The 21,400-nt window shown below is 40.7% G+C and overlaps 2 protein-coding genes across 2 annotated transcripts; both read left to right on the top strand.

Annotated features, from left to right (window-relative positions):
• Positions 1–363: 363 nt before the first annotated feature.
• LOC103242142 (olfactory receptor 1A2) lies at positions 364–1,333 on the top strand. The gene has a single exon (XM_008009845.3). It carries the CDS (start codon positions 388–390, stop codon positions 1,315–1,317), a length of 930 nt encoding a protein of 309 aa, XP_008008036.1. The 5' UTR covers positions 364–387; the 3' UTR covers positions 1,318–1,333.
• Positions 1,334–19,560: 18,227 nt separating this feature from the next.
• On the top strand, positions 19,561–20,499 carry LOC103242143 (olfactory receptor 1A1). The gene has a single exon (XM_008009846.3). The coding sequence runs from the start codon at positions 19,561–19,563 to the stop codon at positions 20,497–20,499; it is 939 nt and encodes a 312-aa protein (XP_008008037.3).
• Positions 20,500–21,400: the final 901 nt, after the last annotated feature.

Raw genomic sequence — 21,400 nt, 5'->3', positions numbered from 1 at the left:
TCTCTGCACAGTCAAAAAAAATCTAAGACATGAAACATGAAATTAGGTTGTTATATGATTATAGATATTAAGGTTGCGGTGCTAAATTTGGAAGGATAACCATCTTTACTTCACCGATTGCTGACTTCTTAGACATGAGTGTCCAGGAGGTGAATGACAGTTAGTCCCATTGACCATTGAGATTTTACCCAAAAGTGCTGGCTCTGTTTATGAATGTAAAAACCAGGTAGAGCCATAGCTAATCAACAGCAGTGGATAAGTTTGACAGCAGGTGAATTTGTAAATTAAAATTTAAAAAATTTTAAATGATAGATAAGGAGGACCCGTAACACACACTAACTGCATAAGTAATTCTGGGTTCCTCTCCCTTTTCATGCTGAAGAAGCCATGAAGAAAGAAAATCAATCCTCTCATCTGGATTTTATTCTCCTGGGAGTTACCGGTCAGCAAGAACAGAATAATGTCTTCTTTGTGATTTTTTTGTGCATTTACCCCATCTCACTGACTGGAAACCTGCTCATCATCTTGGCCATTCACGCTGACATTCGCCTTCACAACCCCATGTATTTTTTCCTTGTCAACCTCTCCTTGGTTGACATATTCTCCTCATCTGTAAGCATCCCTAAGATACTGGCCAACCATCTCTTGGGCAGCACGTCCATCTCCTTTGGGGGATGCCTAACGCAGATGTATTTCATGATAGCCTTGGCGAATGCAGACAGCTATACCTTGGCTGCAATGGCATATGATCGAGCTGTGGCCATCAGCCGCCCACTTCACTACACAACAATTATGAGTCCACGGTCTTGTGTCCTGCTAGTTGTTGGGTCTTGGGTGGTTGGAAACGCCAGTGCCCTCCCCCACACTCTCCTCACAGCTAGTTTGTCCTTCTGTGGCAACCAGGAAGTGGCCAATTTTTACTGTGACGTTATGCCTTTGCTGAAGTTGTCCTGTTCTGACACCCGCTTTAATGTGAAGATGATGTACGTAGCAGTTGGCGTTTTCTCTGTGCCATTGCTATGTATCATTGTCTCCTATGTTCAGGTCTTTTCCACAGTCTTCCAAGTTCCCTCCACCAAGAGTCTATCTAAAGCCTTCTCCACCTGTGCCTCCCACCTCACGGTTGTTTTTTTATATTATGGTACAACGATGGGCATGTATTTGCGCCCTCTGACCAGTTACAGCCCAAAAGATGCAGTGATCACTGTGATGTATGTGGCAGTGACCCCAGCATTAAATCCATTCATCTATAGTCTGAGAAATCGGGACGTGCAGGCAGCCCTGCGGAAACTCTTCAGCAAGAGAATCTCCTCATAGCCACTGTGAGATTATACATTGGATACTGGAATGACCAATTGGGAAACATTTAGAAATCCAGCCCTAGGCCGGGCATGGTGGCTCACGCCTGTAATCCCAGCACTTCGGGAGGCCGAGACGGGCAGATCACAAGGTCAGGAGATCGAGACCATCCTGGCCAACATGGTGAAACCCCGTCTCTATTAAAAAAATACAAAAACTAGCCGGACGTGGTGGTGGACACCTGTAGTCCCAGCTACTCAGGAGGCTGAGGCAGGAGAATGGTGTGAACCCGGGAGGCGGAGCTTGCAGTGAGCCGAGATCCCGCCACTGCACTCCAGCCTGGGCCACAGAGCCAGACTCCGTCTCCAAAAAAAAAAAAAAAAAAAGAAATCCAGCTTCAATGTCATTGCCCTTCAAGAAAGCTCCTTTTGTTCTTTCAAGCCAGAAATTCCTCTACCAGAAATCTTGTAACAGATGTGATATTTTATTGAAATTATCACTCTGTACAAACTCCTGCCTTTTTTTTTTTTTTAATTTAAACAGAGTGACAGTCTAGGAATATCAGGTTCATGTCCCAGCTAGCAGAAATTTACTAGCAGAGTAAAGTTGAAAAAGTCTGAGTCTCAGCTTCCACCTCTACACATTAGGAAAAATAATATCTGCCAGACTCTCTGACACAACGTGTGTATGTCAAAATGGCTCATGCTTTGAAGGCTACAAATTACTATTCTATAATGCAATCTTTACTGGACTTTTATCCCTAGCCACCCCTACTATACTTGTACTCTGGTGGCAGAAGCTGTGTTAACATATCACTTACGATTTTAGTATTTTGATCATATAAAATATTGGTGGAAATCAATGGTGGAAAGCAGGAAAATGTATAAAAATATTAGTTTCTGAAATATAATCTGATAATGAATAAACATAATCAAACTACGTAGTGTTCACTCGTGTATTATAGAGCTGGTATGTCTGTTAAGGTAAGTTAAGATCCATGCAGGAAACAGAAACCACACTTGGTATGTTTATACTAAGAAGGTTTGACACAGAGAATTGGCTACATAAGTGTCTCCTGAAAGAGACTAAATGGTGAGACGGCAGATGCTGATGCCACCCACAGATTACTAACTGCATGAAGACGACACCTCAGGCAGAACTAGGGAAATAAAAGGGTAAATGTGATGTTACCAAAACCTAGGCGCTCCAAGGAGGGATGACCGCACATTTGATGCTCAGGTCTCAGAACACAGGTGCCAAAAAGCTGGCACTTGGCCCTCATCTGGTCAGCTAAGCCAAATTTTCATTTCTGGGGATCTGAGGCCCAATGTTTTTGGTTGGTGCAGTTTATATTCACCTTTGCTATTGGGTATGGAAAGACTAAGAAGCACCCCAGACACAATTGTAATCATGCGTTTCTGCCTCTCACTGGGTAGCAGAAACACATTGTCTTTGGTACCTGGGGTCAATCACTCCACCCAGTAGAGAAATCCCTTTTTCTGAATGGCCCACAGAGCCATGCTACAATTTGGTTAAATCTTAGCAACACAGTATTAAGTTTGAAAAACGTAAATCCCAAAATATTAGTAATGCTTTTTATATGGTTGTGAACAACTGAAGCAACTAAAAATGTGCTTTCCTGGAATATACATAAATGCCATTAAAGTGCACTAAAAACAAACGAAAATGAGGAGCATAGGATGCGAGAAAATTCAAGGGGAGAGACTAAGGGAATGGAAATGGGGCAGCCTATGGTTAGATTTCAGTGGCTACTAAAGTCTTAATTTTCAGGTTGGGTGATGAGTCACTGGGTATTCATGATAGTATGATAGACGGGTGTATAGATAGGTAGACTGATTAAATAAAAACTCTTCACGAGGCAGTAACGAGAGGATGAGAGTCTGTCTTGAATCGATGATTAGTAAGAGGGCAATAAGGGAGGAGCAGGTAGTGGTTAGACCAGTAGTGAAATTAGGCAGCCCCTAAAACAATCTTAGGATGAGACAGTGGAGACATAGACAAACAGTGAGATAGAGTGCTAACATGGAAATAGAAAAACTAGGATATAGTATTTTTATGATAATAGTAAGTAAAGGTATGTCTTTAAGATTTTGAGGTTGAGCGACTAAAAGGAAAAAAAAAATGTCTTTAGTGGAAATAGTGAATAAGGGTACTATGAGAAAAAATTTAAGAAAAACTAAAATTAAGAACAAGGTGGCAGAGTAGGACGTTGCCGACCTTCCCCTCACCCACAAATACATCAATTTAGAAACAATTCATGGGTAAATTTTCCTTGTGAGGAATCCCAAAACTAATTGAAAGGCTCCCATATCTCAGGCAAATGTTAAACTAGACTTACCAAAAAGCCACTTAAGAGACTCAGAACATCCTGTCAACAAATTCCCTAACCAAGCACAGTGCCATATAATTAGGAAGAGACCCTGGAGCTCCCAGCTTCTGCCACTAAAGGGAGGAAGTTGGCTTGTGTATCCAGTGCCCCAGTGTGTCTGGAAGACTCTTTAGAGGGCTGGTGTTTCTCTTACCTGTCTTGGAGCTCTGATGGGACAATCTAGCAGCCAGAAAAAGAAAGAGGGTGGTGTGGGTTGGTGGATGCCATAGATTCCCCACCCCGTGGTTTAACACAAAGTGGATGAAAAGCAGCCCATGAAGACTATGAGAGGTTCCTGCTTTGTCTAATGCACAGACATCAACACAGTCAAAAAATAAAAAAGAAGAACCAGGCTAAATTGTACCAAAGCGGCCGGGCGCGGTGGCTCAAGCCTGTAATCCCAGCACTTTGGGAGGCTGAGGTGGGAGGATCACAAGGTCAGGAGATCGAGACCATCCTGGCTAACACAGTGAATTCCCGTATCTACTAAAAATACAAAAAAACTAGCCGGGCGGGGTGGCGGGCGCCTGTAGTCCCAGCTACTCGGGAGGCTGAGGCAGGAGAATGGCGTAAACCCGGGAGGTGGAGGCTGCAGTGAGCTGAGATCCGGCCACTGCACTCCAGCCTGGGCGGCAGAGCGAGACTCCGTCTCAAAAAACAACAACAACAACAAAAGTACCAAAGAAAGGAGTAAGATAAATATCCAGAAACCAATTGTAATGAAACAGAGTAATGTGATTTACCTGATAGAGAACCAAAATAACGATCATCAAGATATCCACTGAGGAGAAGAGAACAATGCATGAACAAAGTGATAATTTTAACAAACAAATTATATATATATATATATATATTTTTTTTTTTTTTTTTTTTTTTTTTTGAGTCGGAGTCTCGCTCTGTGGCCCAGGCTGGAGTGCAGTGGTGCAATCTCAGCTCACTGCAACCTCCGCCTCCCGGGTTCACACCATTCTCCTGCCTCAGCCTCCCGAGTAGCTGGGACTACAGGCGCCTACGCCTCGCCCGGCTAGTTTTTTTTTTGTATTTTTTAGTAGAGACGGGGTTTCACCGTGTTAGCCAGGATGGTCTCGATCTCCTGACCTCGTGATCTGCCCACCTCGGCCTCCCAAAGTGCTGGGATTACAGGCTTGAGCCACCGCGCCCAGCCAGATAAAAAAATATATTTTTAAAGTGCCAAGCAAGAATCATGTTGCTGAAAACCATAATACTTGAAAGGAAAAATTTGCCAGAAGGGTTCAACAGCAGACTGGATCAACTGAAGGGTCAGTGAATTCAAAGACAGGTCACTGGAAATAATTTAGTAAAGGGAGAAAAAAAATAGAAATGAGTGAAGAAAGCTCTATGGGATACCATCAAGCAGACAAATATTTGCATTATGGAGTCCCTGAAGGAGAAGAGAAAAGACCAGAAAGCTTATTCAAAGAAATAATGGCTGAACACTTCCCAAATCTGCAGAAGGAAATGGATATTCACATCCAGGAAGCCAAAGGATACCAGAGAAGATGCACCAAAAATTAAAAATCCACACTGAGAGACAATATAATCAAACTGTCAAAATTTAAAGAGGCAATTTTGAAAGCAGTAAGAAAAAAGCGACTTGTCATACACAAGGGAAGTTTCATAAGACTATCAGTGAGTTTTTAGCAAAAATGAAGAGGAGATAAAGACTTTCCCAGACAAACAAAAATGAAAACCTTCATCACTGCTGCACCTGCATTACCAGAAACACTGAAGGGAGTTCTTCAAGTCGGAACCAAATGTCAGTCAACTTCACCATAGCGTAAGAAAGTCCACTGGGTGTGGTGGCTTACAGCTGCAATCCCAGTGCTTTGGGAGGCTGAGGTGTGAGAATTGCTTGAGGCCAGGAATTTGAGATCACCCGGTCAACATAGCAAGACCCCCATCTCTACCAAAAATTTGTAAAAAAAAAAAAAAAGAAAAAAAAGAAAAAAGAAAAAAAAGCCAGGCATGGTGTCACATACCTGTATTCCTAGTTACTTACGAGGCTAAGGCAGGAGGATTACTTGAGCCTGGGAGTTCAAGGCTACAATGAGCTATGCTCATGCCACTGTACTACAGCCTGGGTGACAGAGTGAGATCCTGTCTCTAAAAAAATTTTTTTTTAATTTACAAAACAAAAAATTTTGTAAAAGAAAGAAACTTGTTGGTAAAGATAAATATGAAGACAAATATACATTACTGACATTACTGCAAACTATAATGGGGGTGGATAAATCACTTTTAAAAGTAATATAAAAGTTAAAGGAGAAAAGTATTAGAATATAAATATATTAAAAGATACACAGTATGAATATATGTGAAGAATGAAAACAATAACAAAATGTGAGAGAGGAAACAAAATACAGAGGTTTCGTATGCGATTATCAGATTAAAATTGGTGGTCATAACCAGAAGATACATATAAATCCCAAAAAATCACAAAAAAAAAACCTATAGAAGTTTTACAAAAAGAGAAAGGAATCAAAGCACAACACTAAACAAATCATCAAAACAAAACAAAGGTGTCAGAGAGATGTTGGTTAAAGGATACATAATTTTAGTTAAATAAAAGAAATAAGTTCAAGAGATCTATTGCACAACATGAGTACAGTTAACAATACATTATATTCTTGAAAAATGCCAACGAAGTAGATTTTAAGTATTTTCACCACAAAATAATAACTTTGTGACGTAAGACATATTTTCATTAGCTAGACTTAGTCATTCCAAGATATGTGCATGTATTTCAAAACGTTATCTTATACACAATAAAAATGTACAATTTTATCTGTCAATTTTTAAACTTTTTTTCAAAAAAAGAAGCCAGTAAGAAAGGAAAAGACAGACAGAAGAACTACAATAGAAAAACAAACAAACAAACAATAGTAAGTTCTTACTTACCAAAAGTTACTTTAAATGTAAATGCATTAAACTCCCTGGGTCAAAAGACATATAGTGCCTAAAAGGATTAAGAAAATAAAACAAGACCCAAGTGTCTTCTGTCTAGAAGAAACTCACTTTAGATTTAAGGACCTATATAAGCTAAAGTAAAGAGATGGAAAAATACAGTCTTTATATTGGGTGAGACAGACTTTACGTCAAAACTATCACAGAAACAAAGAAGGACATTATATAATGATAAAAGGATCAATCCACTAGGAAAATATAATAATTTTAAATATATATGCACCCAGTATTGGAGTACCCTAATATATAAAACAATGACAGAACTGAAGGGAGAAATAGGCAACAATACGATAATAGTGAGAGGTGGTAATATCCCACTTTGATTAATGAATAGGGAAACGAGATGGAAAATCAACAGGAAACAATGGACTTGAATAACACTGTAGACCAAATGAACCTTGAGACATACACAGACTTTCCACCTAACCACAGCAAAATACATATTCCTCTCCAGCCCACACAGATGTTCACCAGGATAAATCTCATGTTTATTCCTCTCCAGCCCACACAGACGTTCACCAGGATAAATCACACGTTTGGTCACAAAAGAAGTCTTAATACCTTTAAGGAGATTAAAATCACACCAAGTATCTTTACCAACTACAATGGAAACAAACTAGAAAGTAATCATAGAAAGAAAACCTGAAAATCAAAAATATGTGGAAATTTAACAGCAAACATTTGAACCACCGATGGGTCAAATAAAAAAGAAGAAAAGTGAAAAGATCTTGAGACAAACAAAAATGAAAATACAGCATACCTAAACTTATAGGAGGCAATGAAAGCAGTACTTAAAGGAAAATTTATAGTGATAAATACTTAGATTTTAAAAGATCTTTTTCTCCACAACCTCGCCAGCATCCGTGATTTGTTGACGTTTTATTAATAGCCATTTTAACTGCTGTGAGATGGTATTTCTCATTGTGGTTTGGATTTGCATTTCTCTAAGAATCAGTGATGTTGAGTTTTTTATATGCTCGTTGGCCACATGTGTGTCTTCTGAGAAGTGTCTGTTCATGTCTTTTGCCCACTTTTTATGAGGTTGTTGGTTTTTCTTTTTTTCTTGTCTAAGTTCCTTACAGATGCTGGATATTAGGCCTTTGTTGGACGCATAGTTTGCAACATTTTTCTCCCGTTCTGTAGGTTGTCTTAAACTTTCCTCCGTTGATAGTTTCTTCTGCTGTGCAGAAGCTCTTTAGTTTAATTAGATCCCAGTTGTCAATTTTTGCTTTTGTTGCCATTGCTTTTGGTGTATCTGTCATGAAATCTTTGCCCATGCCTATGTCTTGAATGGTATTGCCTGGGTTGTCTTCCAGGATTTTCTAGTTTTGGGTTTTGCCTTTAAGTCTTTAAACCATCTTTTTTTTTTTTTTTTTCTAATTTCTCCACTGTTTTATTGAGACATATTGCTACACAAGATTTTTTTTAACTAATGCCATTTCTTTGTCTTATATATTTTGCAGGAAATGCATATTTACCCCCCAAAAGTATGTCTGAAATAGCATAAGCCAGCAAGTAACCGTAGGAAATCCTAGGGTTAGAAAATTCCAGAAAGCAACCTACAATGAAAGATAGTTGCGACCGTAAAAGAAAATCATGATGGAGAGTCTCTCAGTCTTCATTTATATCAGAGGACTGTATTTTCCTTCTTAACAGAATGAATGTGCATATGACTTCTTCTATTACAACAGGATACGTTCCCTGGAAAGAACAAGCAAAGGAAGCCATACAGTATATTCTTACCCAAATTACTACAAAGTGGGAGATTTGTAGAACAGCAGTTGGAGACCAAAAAATAAACAACAACATTATATACAAGAAATCTGCTCCTAAGTAGTGCATGGTATGTCACGGCAGGGAATTTTTTCTTCGTTTTTTAGAAATGGACTTTGAACAATTGAATATGAAGTCTAGGCTGAGAATGTTTTCATAATTAATATCTTGCTCAGGATAACAAATGTCTGACCTGAGGCTCCTTCACATCCCCCGGCAGAAAGTTTTACTTAACTGGGGTCTTTTTCCTGCTGACTCCTGACCTGACTTCAAAATAATTTTCAACGTAACATCCCAAGTAGCCACTACCATTCAGCTGCATTTGTCAAGCTAATCAGCTCCCCAACCATCTTGAGCTAGTATTTGTATATGGTATAAAAATGGAGAGAAAATTCTCAATAACCTTCTTACACCACAGGCTTCCTCCTTATCAGACCAGCAGTGGATAGTATGAGACACGCTGCAGATTAAAAAGACATTTGTGGGTCAACCTTTGATGTTTACTATTAATCACAGGAATCCTTTGTTTTATTTTACTGAACGTTATTGCTCTTCACATATATTGTGTTTTTGGTTTTGGGTTTCTGTTTTCTAACAAACTGAAGGTTTGTGGCAACCCTGCATCGAGCAAGACTATTGGTGCCATTTTTCCAATCGCATGTGCTCACTTTGAGTCTCTGTATCACATTTTGGTACTTATCACCATATTCCATCTTTTTTATTGCTGTTATATCTGTTACGATGATCTGTGATCAGTGATCTTTGATCTTGCTATTGTAATTGTTTTGGTGTGCCACAAGTCATGCCCATATAGGAAGGCAAACTTAATCAATAAATGTTGTGTGTGTGTGCTGACTGGAAAAAAAATGTAGAAGAAAGGGGTTGGTGCCGGGCACGGTGGCTCACACCTGTAATCCCAGCACTTTGGGAGGCCGAGGTGGGTGGATCACCTGAAGTCAGGAGTTCGAGATCAGCCTGACCAACACGGTGAAACCCCGTCTCTACTAAAAATACAAAAAATTAGCTGGGCCTGGTGGCGGGTGCCTGTAATCCCAGCTACTCGGGAGGCTGAGGCAGGAGAACCACTTGAACCTGCGAGGCAGAGGTTGCAGTGAGCCGAGATCGTGCCACTGCACTCCAGTCTGGGTGACAGAGCGAGACTCTCAGCACTCCCCATTACTGGGTATATACCCAAAGAAACAGAAATTGTTCTATTATAAAGACACATGCATGTGTATGTTCATCGCAGCACCATTCGCAATAGCGAAGACAGGAATCAACCCAAGTGCCCGTCGATGATAGACTGGATAAAGAAAATGTGGCACACAGACACCATGGAATACTATGCAGCCATAAAAAGAACAAGATCATGTCCTTTGCAGGGACATGGATAGAGCTTGGAGGCCATTATCCTCAGCAAACTACACAAAAACAGAAAACCAAATACTGCATATTCCTCCTTAAAAGTGGGAGCTAAATGGTGAGAACAGATGGACACATAGAGGGAAACAAGACACACTGGGGCCTATTAAATGGTGGAGGATGGGAGGAGGGAGAGAATCAGGAAAAATAACTAATGGATACTAGGCTTAATACCTGGGCGATGAAATAATCGGTACAACAAACCCCCATGATACACGATTACCTGTGGAACAAACCTGCACGTTCTGCACATGTATCCCTGAACTTAAAATCAACGTTCTTAAAAAGGCAAACCACCAAGACACACATAAGCCTACATAAAACACCTGCACGTTCTGCACATGTATCCCATTTTTTAGAAGAAATAAAGGGGTAAAAACATCATTTCCTTCATAACTCTATGCCATTGTGCAATTTTGGCCCCTAATAGGTACCCAGTAAACAAAGCATGGAATCAGTAAGAAGTTCTGAGGAGGACACAGGGAGCAAAATGTGATTACTAAGAAGAAAGTATCTACCTGGAACGTCATCTCATCTGTGCCTGAGAGTCCCTGTCCAGGAAACCGAAACGTGGTCTCAGTATAGGGCAGGTAAAGACAGAGCAAACAGGAAGGCGCAGGCAGGAACGTGTCTGCAAGAACATGCAATTCTGCACATGGTTCAGCCTCTATCAAGTGCATTCTCTGATAGATTCTGTAGAGTTGTATAATACAACAATGACAAGACTAGTAGTAAAACAGGCAGTATTATAGGTAGACGTGTCGAAGTAGCAAAGCATAGAGGAAGGAATAACAGTTAACATTTACTAAGTGCTGACTATGTGCCAGGCTCTAAGAGCTTCCAGGTTCATTTGATCCTTACAGCAACTTAATGAAGACATTGTTGTTGCTATTGTTGTTATTCCATTTTAGATATGAGTAAATGCATTAAATATACAAATGTCTGAGGTCAGTTACAACTAGTTAGTGGCAGAGCCAGAATCAAACCCATCCAGAACCCATCATCCTCTCAGGGTCCTCTCCAGAAAGGCAGTAACCTCTCGCCACCGGAGATGCCAACTCATAGGATAATGACCATTAGTCGGGGCTACTCTAAGGGTGTCACATATGTGAAATAGACTAGATAACACTAGGCCCCTTCCACTCTACAAATCAAAAAAAAAAAAAAAAAATAGGAGGCCTACTATCTGCATGTTAAAGACAAGTATAACTTCCACCCTAACCGTCCTTGAGATCAATTCTAGAGAAAAGATAAAATATAACTCTTCTTTGCACTCTAAACACCAGACAGGAAACTTAATTGCACCACAATCCCTGTAGCTCCCAAGGGGCACTCCTGCGTTTGTGCAAAGGAAAGGGGGGTCGCATTCCAACAGCGAGGTTGGAATAGCTCACCCCAGGGCTTGGACCCTGGAGACACTCTCTCTGGAAAGCCTCCAGTCCATTGTTCCTCCTGGAAATGATGACTCTTGTGAGCCACTGTGTCCTCTCAGGACACAGTTGAAGGAGTATGTAAATAAGCTTCAACAATTACTCTCACTTTGGCTTGGATGAAGTCCTGGAGGAATCACCTTTCCAGAGACTTGATAACCTTGACTGATGCCCAGTTTTCTCTATGCTATGACCTGCCCTGCTTCCTTGAGGAGGAAACTTGGCTCCTTGTCCTCAAGTCCATCCGGGGCAGCTCCTCTTGTCCCTTCTGCTCCCCTGTTGGGAAACTGGGGGCTCCTCCTTCTAAACCATCCCATTCCTGTGTCCTCCACCTCAGGAACAGAGGACTGTTCCCCATCCTGCCACTGCTTCTCCAGCATGGCTGCCCTCAAAAGGGATGTTAGCAGGTGCTAGACCAGCTGACTGCAAACTTCCTTTTTGTGGAAGAGAAGTGAAGGCCACAGGGCCAGGACCCTTTTTAACAGCATCTGAACACACTCCACAGGTAGAGACTTAGACACTGGAAGAGACTATCACAGCAACATCAATGGGTAGATAGCCAGCAACTGCGGGCTGCTTGTCTAAGAGGTAAGTTGAATTATAATGTCATTTTATCAAATGTAAAAAGATGGCAAATTGAACTGCCCAAAGTAACACACAGAGAGACACTGGCAAAATTAGAACTTAAATCTTGGCCTGGCTCCAGTATCCAAGTTCTGAGGATCAGACGGACAAAAGAAAGAGAGAGAGAGAGACAGAGAGAGAGAGAAAGAGAGACAAAGAGGAGGAAGAGGACCCTCCCCTTCTGATAATGTTTCTCCTTGGGCTGTTGTCCATGAAAACAGCATCAGGAAAAGATAATTCTGATCTGGTTTTCTCACTCTTTAGCTCTACCTCCTATAATAATATAGTGTGTGTGCGCATGTGTGCGTGTGTGTGTGTAAGAGAGAGTGAGAGCACCTGCCAAAAGTGCATTGTCTTAGAGACCTGCAAAACCACCTTGGTCATGCTAATGGGCCTGTTAGAAAACACAGTATTTCATTACCAAAGCACTGATGAGCTGAACTGTCGTGGAAGTCTCAAAGTACTAAGAGATGCGTATTGGCGGTTCACACTGCTACCAGATGACAAGGCAAACACTTTCCTCCTGTGTCCCTGCATAAACTGTTCTCAGTACCATCACATTCACATGACTGACATCTCAGAGGATGATGCTTTCCAGGAAAGTGGGTATTAAAGGCGCCGCAATGTTCAAGACTGACTTCATCCCAGTGAACTCAAGGCCCTAGCTATGTCTCCAGCATGCGTGTTCAGGCACCTCTGGCTTCTCTTCTTGGTGGTAGAGGATCTTTTTTCCTCTTTCTTCTAGTCTGGTATATGGCCCCTGAGTCCCTCTTCCAGTATAAATAAACCTCCATTTATTCTCAACCTCCTTACAAGGAACATTCTATCTCCTACCTTCAATGAAACATGAACTTGAACCACCCAGCTCCATCACTATCCTCTGGACCAAATCATCACGGAACATGTGAAATAACAACAGAAGCTCATAATCTTGATTTTACAAATGGAACATTAGGTATTTGCTCCAACTGTTTCTTTTTAATTTTTAAAATTATTTTATTTTTCCTTTAGTTACTGGAGTACAGGTGGCATTTGGTTACCTGAGTAAGTTCTTTAGTGGTGATCTGTGAGATCCTGGTGCACCCATCACCTAAGCAGTATACACTGCACCATATATGTTGCCTTTTGTCCCTCGCCCCCCTCGCACTCTTCCCCCGAGTCCCCAAAGTCCATTGTATCATCCTTATGCCTTTGCATCCTCATAGCTTATCTCCCACATATCAGTGAGAACATACGATGTTTGGTTTTCCATTCCTGAGTGACTTCACTTAGAATAATATAAAATAAATATTACAGACCAGGTGCAGTGGCTCATGCAGGGAATTTCAACACTTTGGGAGGCTGAAGTGGGAGGATCACTTCAGGCCAGGAGTTTTAGACCAACCTAGGCAACACAGCAAGACCCTGTTTTTACAAAAACAATTTTTAAATTATTTTTATTATTTTTAAAAAATGTTTGTGGGTACATAGTACAATTCAATTTTTACCATATCTTTATGGGGGTACATGAGATGTTTTGATACAGGGATGCCATGTGAAATAAACACATCATGGAGATCTACAAGACGAATTTTTAAAAAATTAGCTGGGAGTGGTGGCACACACCTGTAGTCCCACTTGAGAGGCAGATTCAGGAGGATCGCTTGAGACCAGGAGTTCAAGGCTGCAGTGAGCCATGATCATACTACTGCCCTCCAGCCCGGGCAACAGAGTGAGTGAGACCTTGTCTCTAAACAAATCAATATTACAGATACACTTGAAATTCTCTTTGTTCCCATCCAAAATCTTATTTTTCTGCTTTTCACTGCAGAGATAACCACTATTCTATTGTTGATAGTATCTTCCTATTCAGAATTTACACTTTTACCACATACCAATGTATTTTATGTGTTAAAATTTACATATATTTTGTGACATGCTATATCTTCCAGCAACTTGCTTTTTATCATCACATTGCTTTTCTTCCCTAGTTTACCCCATGCATTTATTCATTTTCACTATTGCACAGGAGTCATTACTAAGAAAATAGCACAATTTACTTATCCATGCCTCCATGGGTAGACCATTTCTAAGTTTCCCATATGACAGTGCACATGTGCCCGTCTTCTTTTTTCCTTTTTTTTTTTTTTTTTTTTTGAGATGGGGTCTCACACTGTTGCCCAGGCTGGCCTTGAACTCCTGGGCTCAAGCAATTCTCCCACATCAGCCTCCTGAGTAGCTGAAATTGTCTTGCATGCATCTTCTTCCACCCATGTGCTACAGTTTCTCTAGAGGCTGAGCAGAAAGCAGAATGGCTGGGTCAGAGACGTGTGAATTTCAATTTTCCTGGATATCGGCTCACTGTTTTCTGAATGTAATATAATACTACTGTATTCATTTTTCCCAACACTTGGAATTGTCAGAGTTTTACACTTTACACACTCCAAGATGAAAGAGGTTAAATTTAATTGTATTTTTAATTTAGTTAAAGGTCTTTTGCTTATTGGGCCATGCCAATTTCCTATGACTGGCCTATTCAAGTCTTTGGACCATTATCTTCAGCCATATTGTTGGTCCTTTTTGTTGTTGTTGTTTTTGTTTTGAGATGGGGTTTTACTCTTGTTGCCCAGGCTAGAGTGCAGTGGTGTGATCTCAGCTCACTGCAACTTCTGCCTCCCAGGTTCAAGTGATTCTCGTGCCTCAGCCTCCCAAGTAGCTGGGCTCACAGGCACCCACCATCACACCCAGCTAATTTTTATATTTTTAGCAGAGATGGGGTTTCACCATGTTGTGTTGTCCAGGCTGGTCTCCAACTCCTGGCCTCGGGTGATCCACCCATCTCGGCCTCCCAAAGTGCTGGGATTACAGGTGTGAGCCGTTGCGCCTGGCCTGTTGGTCCTTTTCTTGTGGAGTTTGTAGGAAATCAATTCCTATCTTGATAGCAGATACAAATTTTCCCTTTATTTTCCACTAAATTTTTTGAATTTTGCTTTTCACAATCCTTTAGGAATTATTTTTCTGTATTCTCATATATAGATAACCAACTGTCCAATGGCTCTGGGCTACATAGTGAGTTCATCTTTTCCTTCCTGCTTCTAAACTACCTCAGGTCATACACCACCTTCTAAGAAATGCTGAACCTGTGTCTGGCCTCCCTAGTCTATTAGACCAAACACTGATTTCGTTTGTCAGTCTCTAAGTCAGTATCACTCTAGTGTTTGAATTATCACAGTAAACCTTTTTTATATCTAATGAGATAATTTCTTCTTCCTCATTTTCTTTCCTCAAATTGTCTTCTCTCTTCTCTTTATTCTCCTAAATGAACCTTTTTTTTTTTTTTAGTCAGAGTTTTGCTCTTTCCCCCAGGCTGGAGTGCAATGGTACAATCTCAGCTCACCACAACCTCCGCTCCCCACCTCCCCAGTTTCAAGCAATTCTCTTGCCTCAGCCTCCCAAGTAGCTGGGATTACAGGCATGCACCACCACACCCAGCTAATTTTTGTACTTTTAGTAGAGATGGGGTTTCGCCATACTGGCCAGGCTGGTCTCAAACGCCTGACCTCAGGTGATCTGCCCACCTCTGTCTCCCAAAGTGCTCAGATTACAGATGTGAGCCCCTGTGCCCGGCCTCTGACATGAATTTTTGGATCAGTTGGCTAAACTCATGCTTAAAAGAAACTTGTATTTAGTTTGGGGTTGCATTAAATTTAGAGATTAATTGGAAGAAGACTGACATTTTTACAACATTAAGGCTTCCATTACCATAATTTACCTCACCACCTTTTAAATATTCTTTTTTTGTGCTTCACTAACGTTTATTAATTTTTTAAATCAATTTTGGATCTCTTATTAGAATTATTTCTAGATTCCTTAAAATTTTCTGTGTCTATTTTGTTTTTTTAATAAATCTTTGTTAAAACTATATTTTCTTGCACTGGAAAAAGGGTCTCTGGGAAAAAATAAAAATGAATTGCATTTTCTAATTTGGTGTTTCTTAAGTACAAGAACAGTATTGATTTTTGAAATATTTGTTTATAACAAACAAACTTGCTGAAATATCTAGAGCTTCCCTTGGGCTTTCTTTGAAGACAATACTGTTTTCTGTGAATTCTTATCTTTTTGTTCTTTTCAATTCTGATATGGCAAACTTCTTTCTAGTGCTCTTTTCACAAATAGGACAACACTCCCAGTGTTTTTTAACAGAGTCTCAAATTAGTCTCCCTGCTTCGTATGGTTCTGTCGTCACATCTGTATCAAGAGGCATAAACACCTTATACCCAGCCCTTAAGAACTAGCTAATGTCTGAATGGAGACCCCAAGGGGCCTCCACAGCATCCTCTATGGCTCATGTTTCTTGTTCTGAGTTTTATTCTTGTTTCTCATACTAAGGTATTCCTACTTCTTTCTCTTAGGTATGGTTATGTGTTTGGGTTTTTTGCTTTTACTTTGATATTTTTCTGTAATTTCAATGTATTTTAACAGGAATGGGAACTGTCAACATCAGCTTAGTCTGCCGTGATGCCAAGAGCTCCACCTCTGAACTCACATATCCAGACCATGTAAGCTAACCATGCTCTCTGGCTCTCCAGATATACTGATTGATTTGAAACAGTATTGATTTGAAACTGATTGATTAGAAACATAATACCTGAGATATTATGATTCTGTTTGAAGAAGGGGGAGGGCATCTCAATAGAGAAAATCAAACTTCTTCAGGTGCAGAGATGAGAAAGTACATCACAATTATGAAAAGGCCTCCTTGTCTGGGGTAATACCTGAGGTTCGTTGCCTCACAGCCAAGGAAATCAAGGACATGGACACACACAGAGTGAGGTTAAGAGCAGAAGTTTAATAGGTCAAAGAGGATAGCTCTCTGCTGGAGAGAGGGGTCCTGGAGAAATGGGCTGCCGGATCTGCAGTGAAATGCAGGTGGGGGTTTAGATGCCTGGTGAGGAGGCAGAGTCTGATTTACATGGAGCAGGAAAGATTGGCTGGACCAGGTGTGCCATTTGCATAAGGTGTGAAAAACTGGTTAGGACTAGATGTGCCATCTGCATACGGCACAAATTTCTGGTAGCCCCCACCCTAATCTTTAATTATGCAGGTAGGTTCTCTGTCTGGCCTGCACCATGTTGCCCATTCCCTTATTGTACACGTGACAACAAATAAAGGAAGATGGAGCCTCCATGTTGGATATGTCTGGCCCCCAGGTAGCCCTTTCCTATTGGCACAGCTGCCAGCCTTCCCCTGTGCAAGCTTCCAGTTTGCTTTTCTTTGTCTGCAGCTCGATTTCTCAGGCTGCTCTTTGTTAGAAAAAAATAATGTATTGGGCTGCTTTTTGTTGAAAGGGAAGCTCTGCCAAAGACTCTTACTTTCACTATCTGCCTAAATAATTTCTTTCTACCTCCTATATCAATTAGAAATGACAAAGATGATTAGGCCTCCATCCCTCATACCTAGCATATTATTCAAACACATACTACAAGAGATGCTGAGAAGTGAAGATTGAATTAATTATAGATTTAATATATTTTTGAGTCAAGGTCTCTTTAGAAAAATTAGTAAATGCCATATGATATCCTGGACAACTGTCACAAGTTGATCACAAAATGTAAAATGGCTTAAACAAAGCAAAGGTTTATTTCTCTCCTACGTAACGGTTACAATAAATGTTTTTGTTTGGGAGAGGTTCTCCTGAATGGAGAGTACCAGGGATACAGGTTCATTCCACCATGTGTCTCCATCATCCCATTCAGCCTCCTCTCTATTTGCATCCAATAGGCACAAGGGTAAGAAGGTGTGGAGGAGCCCAGAACTGGGACACATGTGTGGAATGGCTAGAACTCAGTCACACGAGCACACCTCATGTGTGCAAGGGAGTCTGGGAAATGTAGTCTAATTGCATGTTCGGGAAGAAGAGAACAACAGGAATTTGACTAAGCAGCTGATCGTTGCTGCTGTAATTAAGTCTTAGGGTACAAGATGGATCAAAGAGGAGGAAACCTGGAGTCAAGCGGTTGAGTTAGCATTGCAATACTTCATATAGAAAACAATGATGGAGCTGAAGCACTAGGACATTTAGTAGAAAGGCTGAGTTATGTAATAATTATTTTCAATGAAGAATCAACAAGATTAAATGTAGTGGTGAGAGATAAACTGAGTCATTAAGCTTGTGAGCATCCCACATATGGGGAGTGCAAGAAATACACCTGGATTTGACTCAAAAAATATTAAGAGAAAACACTTAGTGATACATACAATAGAAAATACTCAGCTAGGCATGATGGCTCACGCTTGTAATTCCAGCACTTTCGGAGGCGGAGGCGGGCAGATCACCTGAGGTCAGGAGTTTGAGACCAGCCTGGCCAATGTGATGAAACCCCCATCTCTACTAAAAACACACACACACACACAAAAAAAACTAGGTGGGCATAGTGGCACATGCCTGTAATCCCAGCTACTCAGGAGGCTGAGGCAGGAGAATTGCTTGAACCTGGGAGGCGGAGGTTGCAGTGAGCCGAGATCACACCACTGCACTCTGGCCTGGGCAACAGAGTGAGACTCCATCTCAAAAAAAAAAAAAAAAAAATCATAATAATCTATCTGAAGGAGGTAAAAATAAACAAGATATGGTTTTCCTTCCCATAAAATCTTGCCCTCATCTTAGGTTAGATGTGCAGTGTGTACAGTTTGGTCAAGTTGTCAGGATGAGTGAAGTGTAAATACAGAGGGAAAAGTTCACACCTATAGATGTAGACCTGACAGTTTACTCTGCAGTGGTTGAAGCAACTAAGGAGTTGCTTGAGTCACCCAAAGAAATAACTAAGAACAGGAAGAGAAGACTGAGAAGAAAGGCATTGTGATTGTATATATTTGAGGGTTTTCCAAAGAGACAAATACAAACAAACAGTTTTTCCCTTTCTTTCTTTTAAAGGAAATGGTGAAAATTTACTTTGAAAACGAGAAACCTGGGGAGAAAATTCTCCAGACTGTTTTAGTAGGATCTAAATGCAGTAGTCCCTGTGATTTACCATCTTCCAATGCAGTGTAGATACCTGCTACCTCCTGGGTTCTGGGATCCCTCTGAGTTATTTCAATGGAAAAATTCCTAATTTCTGGGCTGGCCCTTCCACCAGCAAACCCTTTGCACTGGAGTATTTTGTCAAAGACTTCAAAATGCTGTCTTTTCCTTATCATGTGTAATAAAATGATTTTGGCTTCTCCATTAAGTTGTAAGGTCCATTGAGAACATAGATGATGTCTTGAATAAATAGATGAATAAACTATATGTGTCACATCTTTATGACTTCTCCATGAGGTCTAACAAAGTGACTAGACCATGGGACATGACACTTAATTATTTGTTGTATGATTAATTTCTAGGCATTTAGTGGTGATGCTTGGAACAGGAAGGATGGGCACTTCTGATTCAGAGATTGCTCACTTTTTAGACATGACTGCCAAAGGGTGAATGACTATTAGTTCTATTGACCAACAGGGATGTTTCCCCAAAATATTGTATATCTCTATAATTTAATAAACTCAGATGTATAGACAGCTGCATCACTTAAGTCAGAAGTGATGGAGAAGGATTATCACTACACATAGTAACTATGCTAATATAATAATATTCCTCTCCCCTTTCATGTTGAAGAAACCATGAGGGAAAATAACCAGTCCTCTACACTTGAATTCATCCTCCTGGGAGTTACTGGTCAGCAGGAACAGGAAGATTTCTTCTATATCCTCTTCCTGTTCATTTACCCCATCACATTGATTGGAAACCTGCTCATCATCCTAGCCATTTGCTCTGATGTTCGCCTTCACAACCCCATGTACTTTTTCCTTGCCAACCTCTCCTTGGTTGACATCTTCTTCTCATCTGTAACCATCCCTAAGATGCTGGCCAACCATCTCTTGGGCAGCAAATCCATCTCTTTTGGGGGATGCCTAATGCAGATGTATTTCATGATAGCCTTGGGTAACACAGACAGCTATATTTTGGCTGCAATGGCATATGATCGAGCTGTGGCCATCAGCCGCCCACTTCACTACACAACAATTATGAGTCAACGGTCTTGTGTCCTGCTAGTTGTTGGGTCTTGGGCGATTGGAAATGCCAATGGCCTCCCCCACACTCTGCTCACAGCTAGTCTGTCCTTCTGTGGCAACCAGGAAGTGGCCAGCTTCTACTGTGACATTACCCCCTTACTGAAGTTGTCCTGTTCTGACATCCACTTTAATGTGAAGATGATGTACGTAGGGGTCGGCGTTTTCTCTGTGCCATTGCTATGCATCATTGTCTCCTATGTTCAGGTCTTTTCCACAGTCTTCCAGGTTCCTTCCACCAAGGGCGTGCTCAAGGCCTTCTCCACCTGTGGTTCTCACCTCACGGTTGTCTCTTTGTATTATGGTACAGTCATGGGCATGTACTTCCGCCCTTTGACCAATTATAGCCTAAAAGATGCAGTGATCACTGTAATGTACATGGCAGTGACCCCAATGTTAAATCCTTTCATCTACAGTCTGAGAAATCGGGACATGAAGGCGGCCCTGCGGAAACTCTTCAACAAGAGAATCTCCTTGCAACCAATGTGAGGGCCTACACTGGATAGTGTAGTCATCAATAAGGGTACGTTAGAAATCCAGTTCTGACGTCATCCTCCTACAAGAGGCCGTCTCTGATCTTTCCAGCCTGCAATTCCTTTTCTCAGAACTCTTATAACATTTTAATGACTTAATAATAAGTGATTATTGAAATTACCACTTTCAACTCATTGCTGCTCTTTTTGGCAGAGCAGTAGCACAGGGATACCGGGCATATGTCCTGACAAGCGGAGTCAAGTTGGGAAGATCTGAGCCTCAGCTTTCACATCTACATGTCAGGAATAACAAGTGCCCTACGTGCGTCACATGGTGTGTTGATTACAGTAACTCATGCTTTCAAGATTATAAATCACTATTCATGTGTCCATTTTGATTTGACTATTAAGTTTAATCACCCTTATTAGGCTTGCAAGCCTCTGAGGGCAGGAGTTGTCCTTACACATCACTGTACCTTCACAATCTTGGTCAGATAAAGTGCATCCAATGAATATTGGTGGAAGTGGAATGAATAAGATATTAATCCCTGAAATGTAATATTATAATTAGAGATAATCGAACCAGACATTATTTTCTCATCCTTAAAACCTTTCAAGAAAACTCCCATTCACAATTGCTACAAAAAGAATAAAATACCTAGGAATACAGCTTACAAGGGACGTGAAGTAACTCTTCAAGGAAAACTAAAAACCACTGCTCAAGGAAATAAGAGATGACACAAATGGAAAAACATTCCATCCTCATTTATATGAAGAATCAATATCATGAAAATGGCCATTCTGCTCAAAGTAATTTATAGACTCAATGCTATTCCCATCAAACTACCATTGACATTCTTCACAGAATTAGAAAACACTTCTCTTCTCAGCACCATATCTCACTTATTCCAAAATTG

The sequence above is a fragment of the Chlorocebus sabaeus genome, chromosome 16 (assembly GCF_047675955.1).
Source record: "Chlorocebus sabaeus isolate Y175 chromosome 16, mChlSab1.0.hap1, whole genome shotgun sequence".
In the NCBI taxonomy this organism is placed as follows: domain Eukaryota; kingdom Metazoa; phylum Chordata; class Mammalia; order Primates; family Cercopithecidae; genus Chlorocebus; species Chlorocebus sabaeus.
The sequence above is the reverse complement of the archived record's forward strand: the minus strand, read 5'-3'. Positions and strand labels throughout refer to the sequence as shown.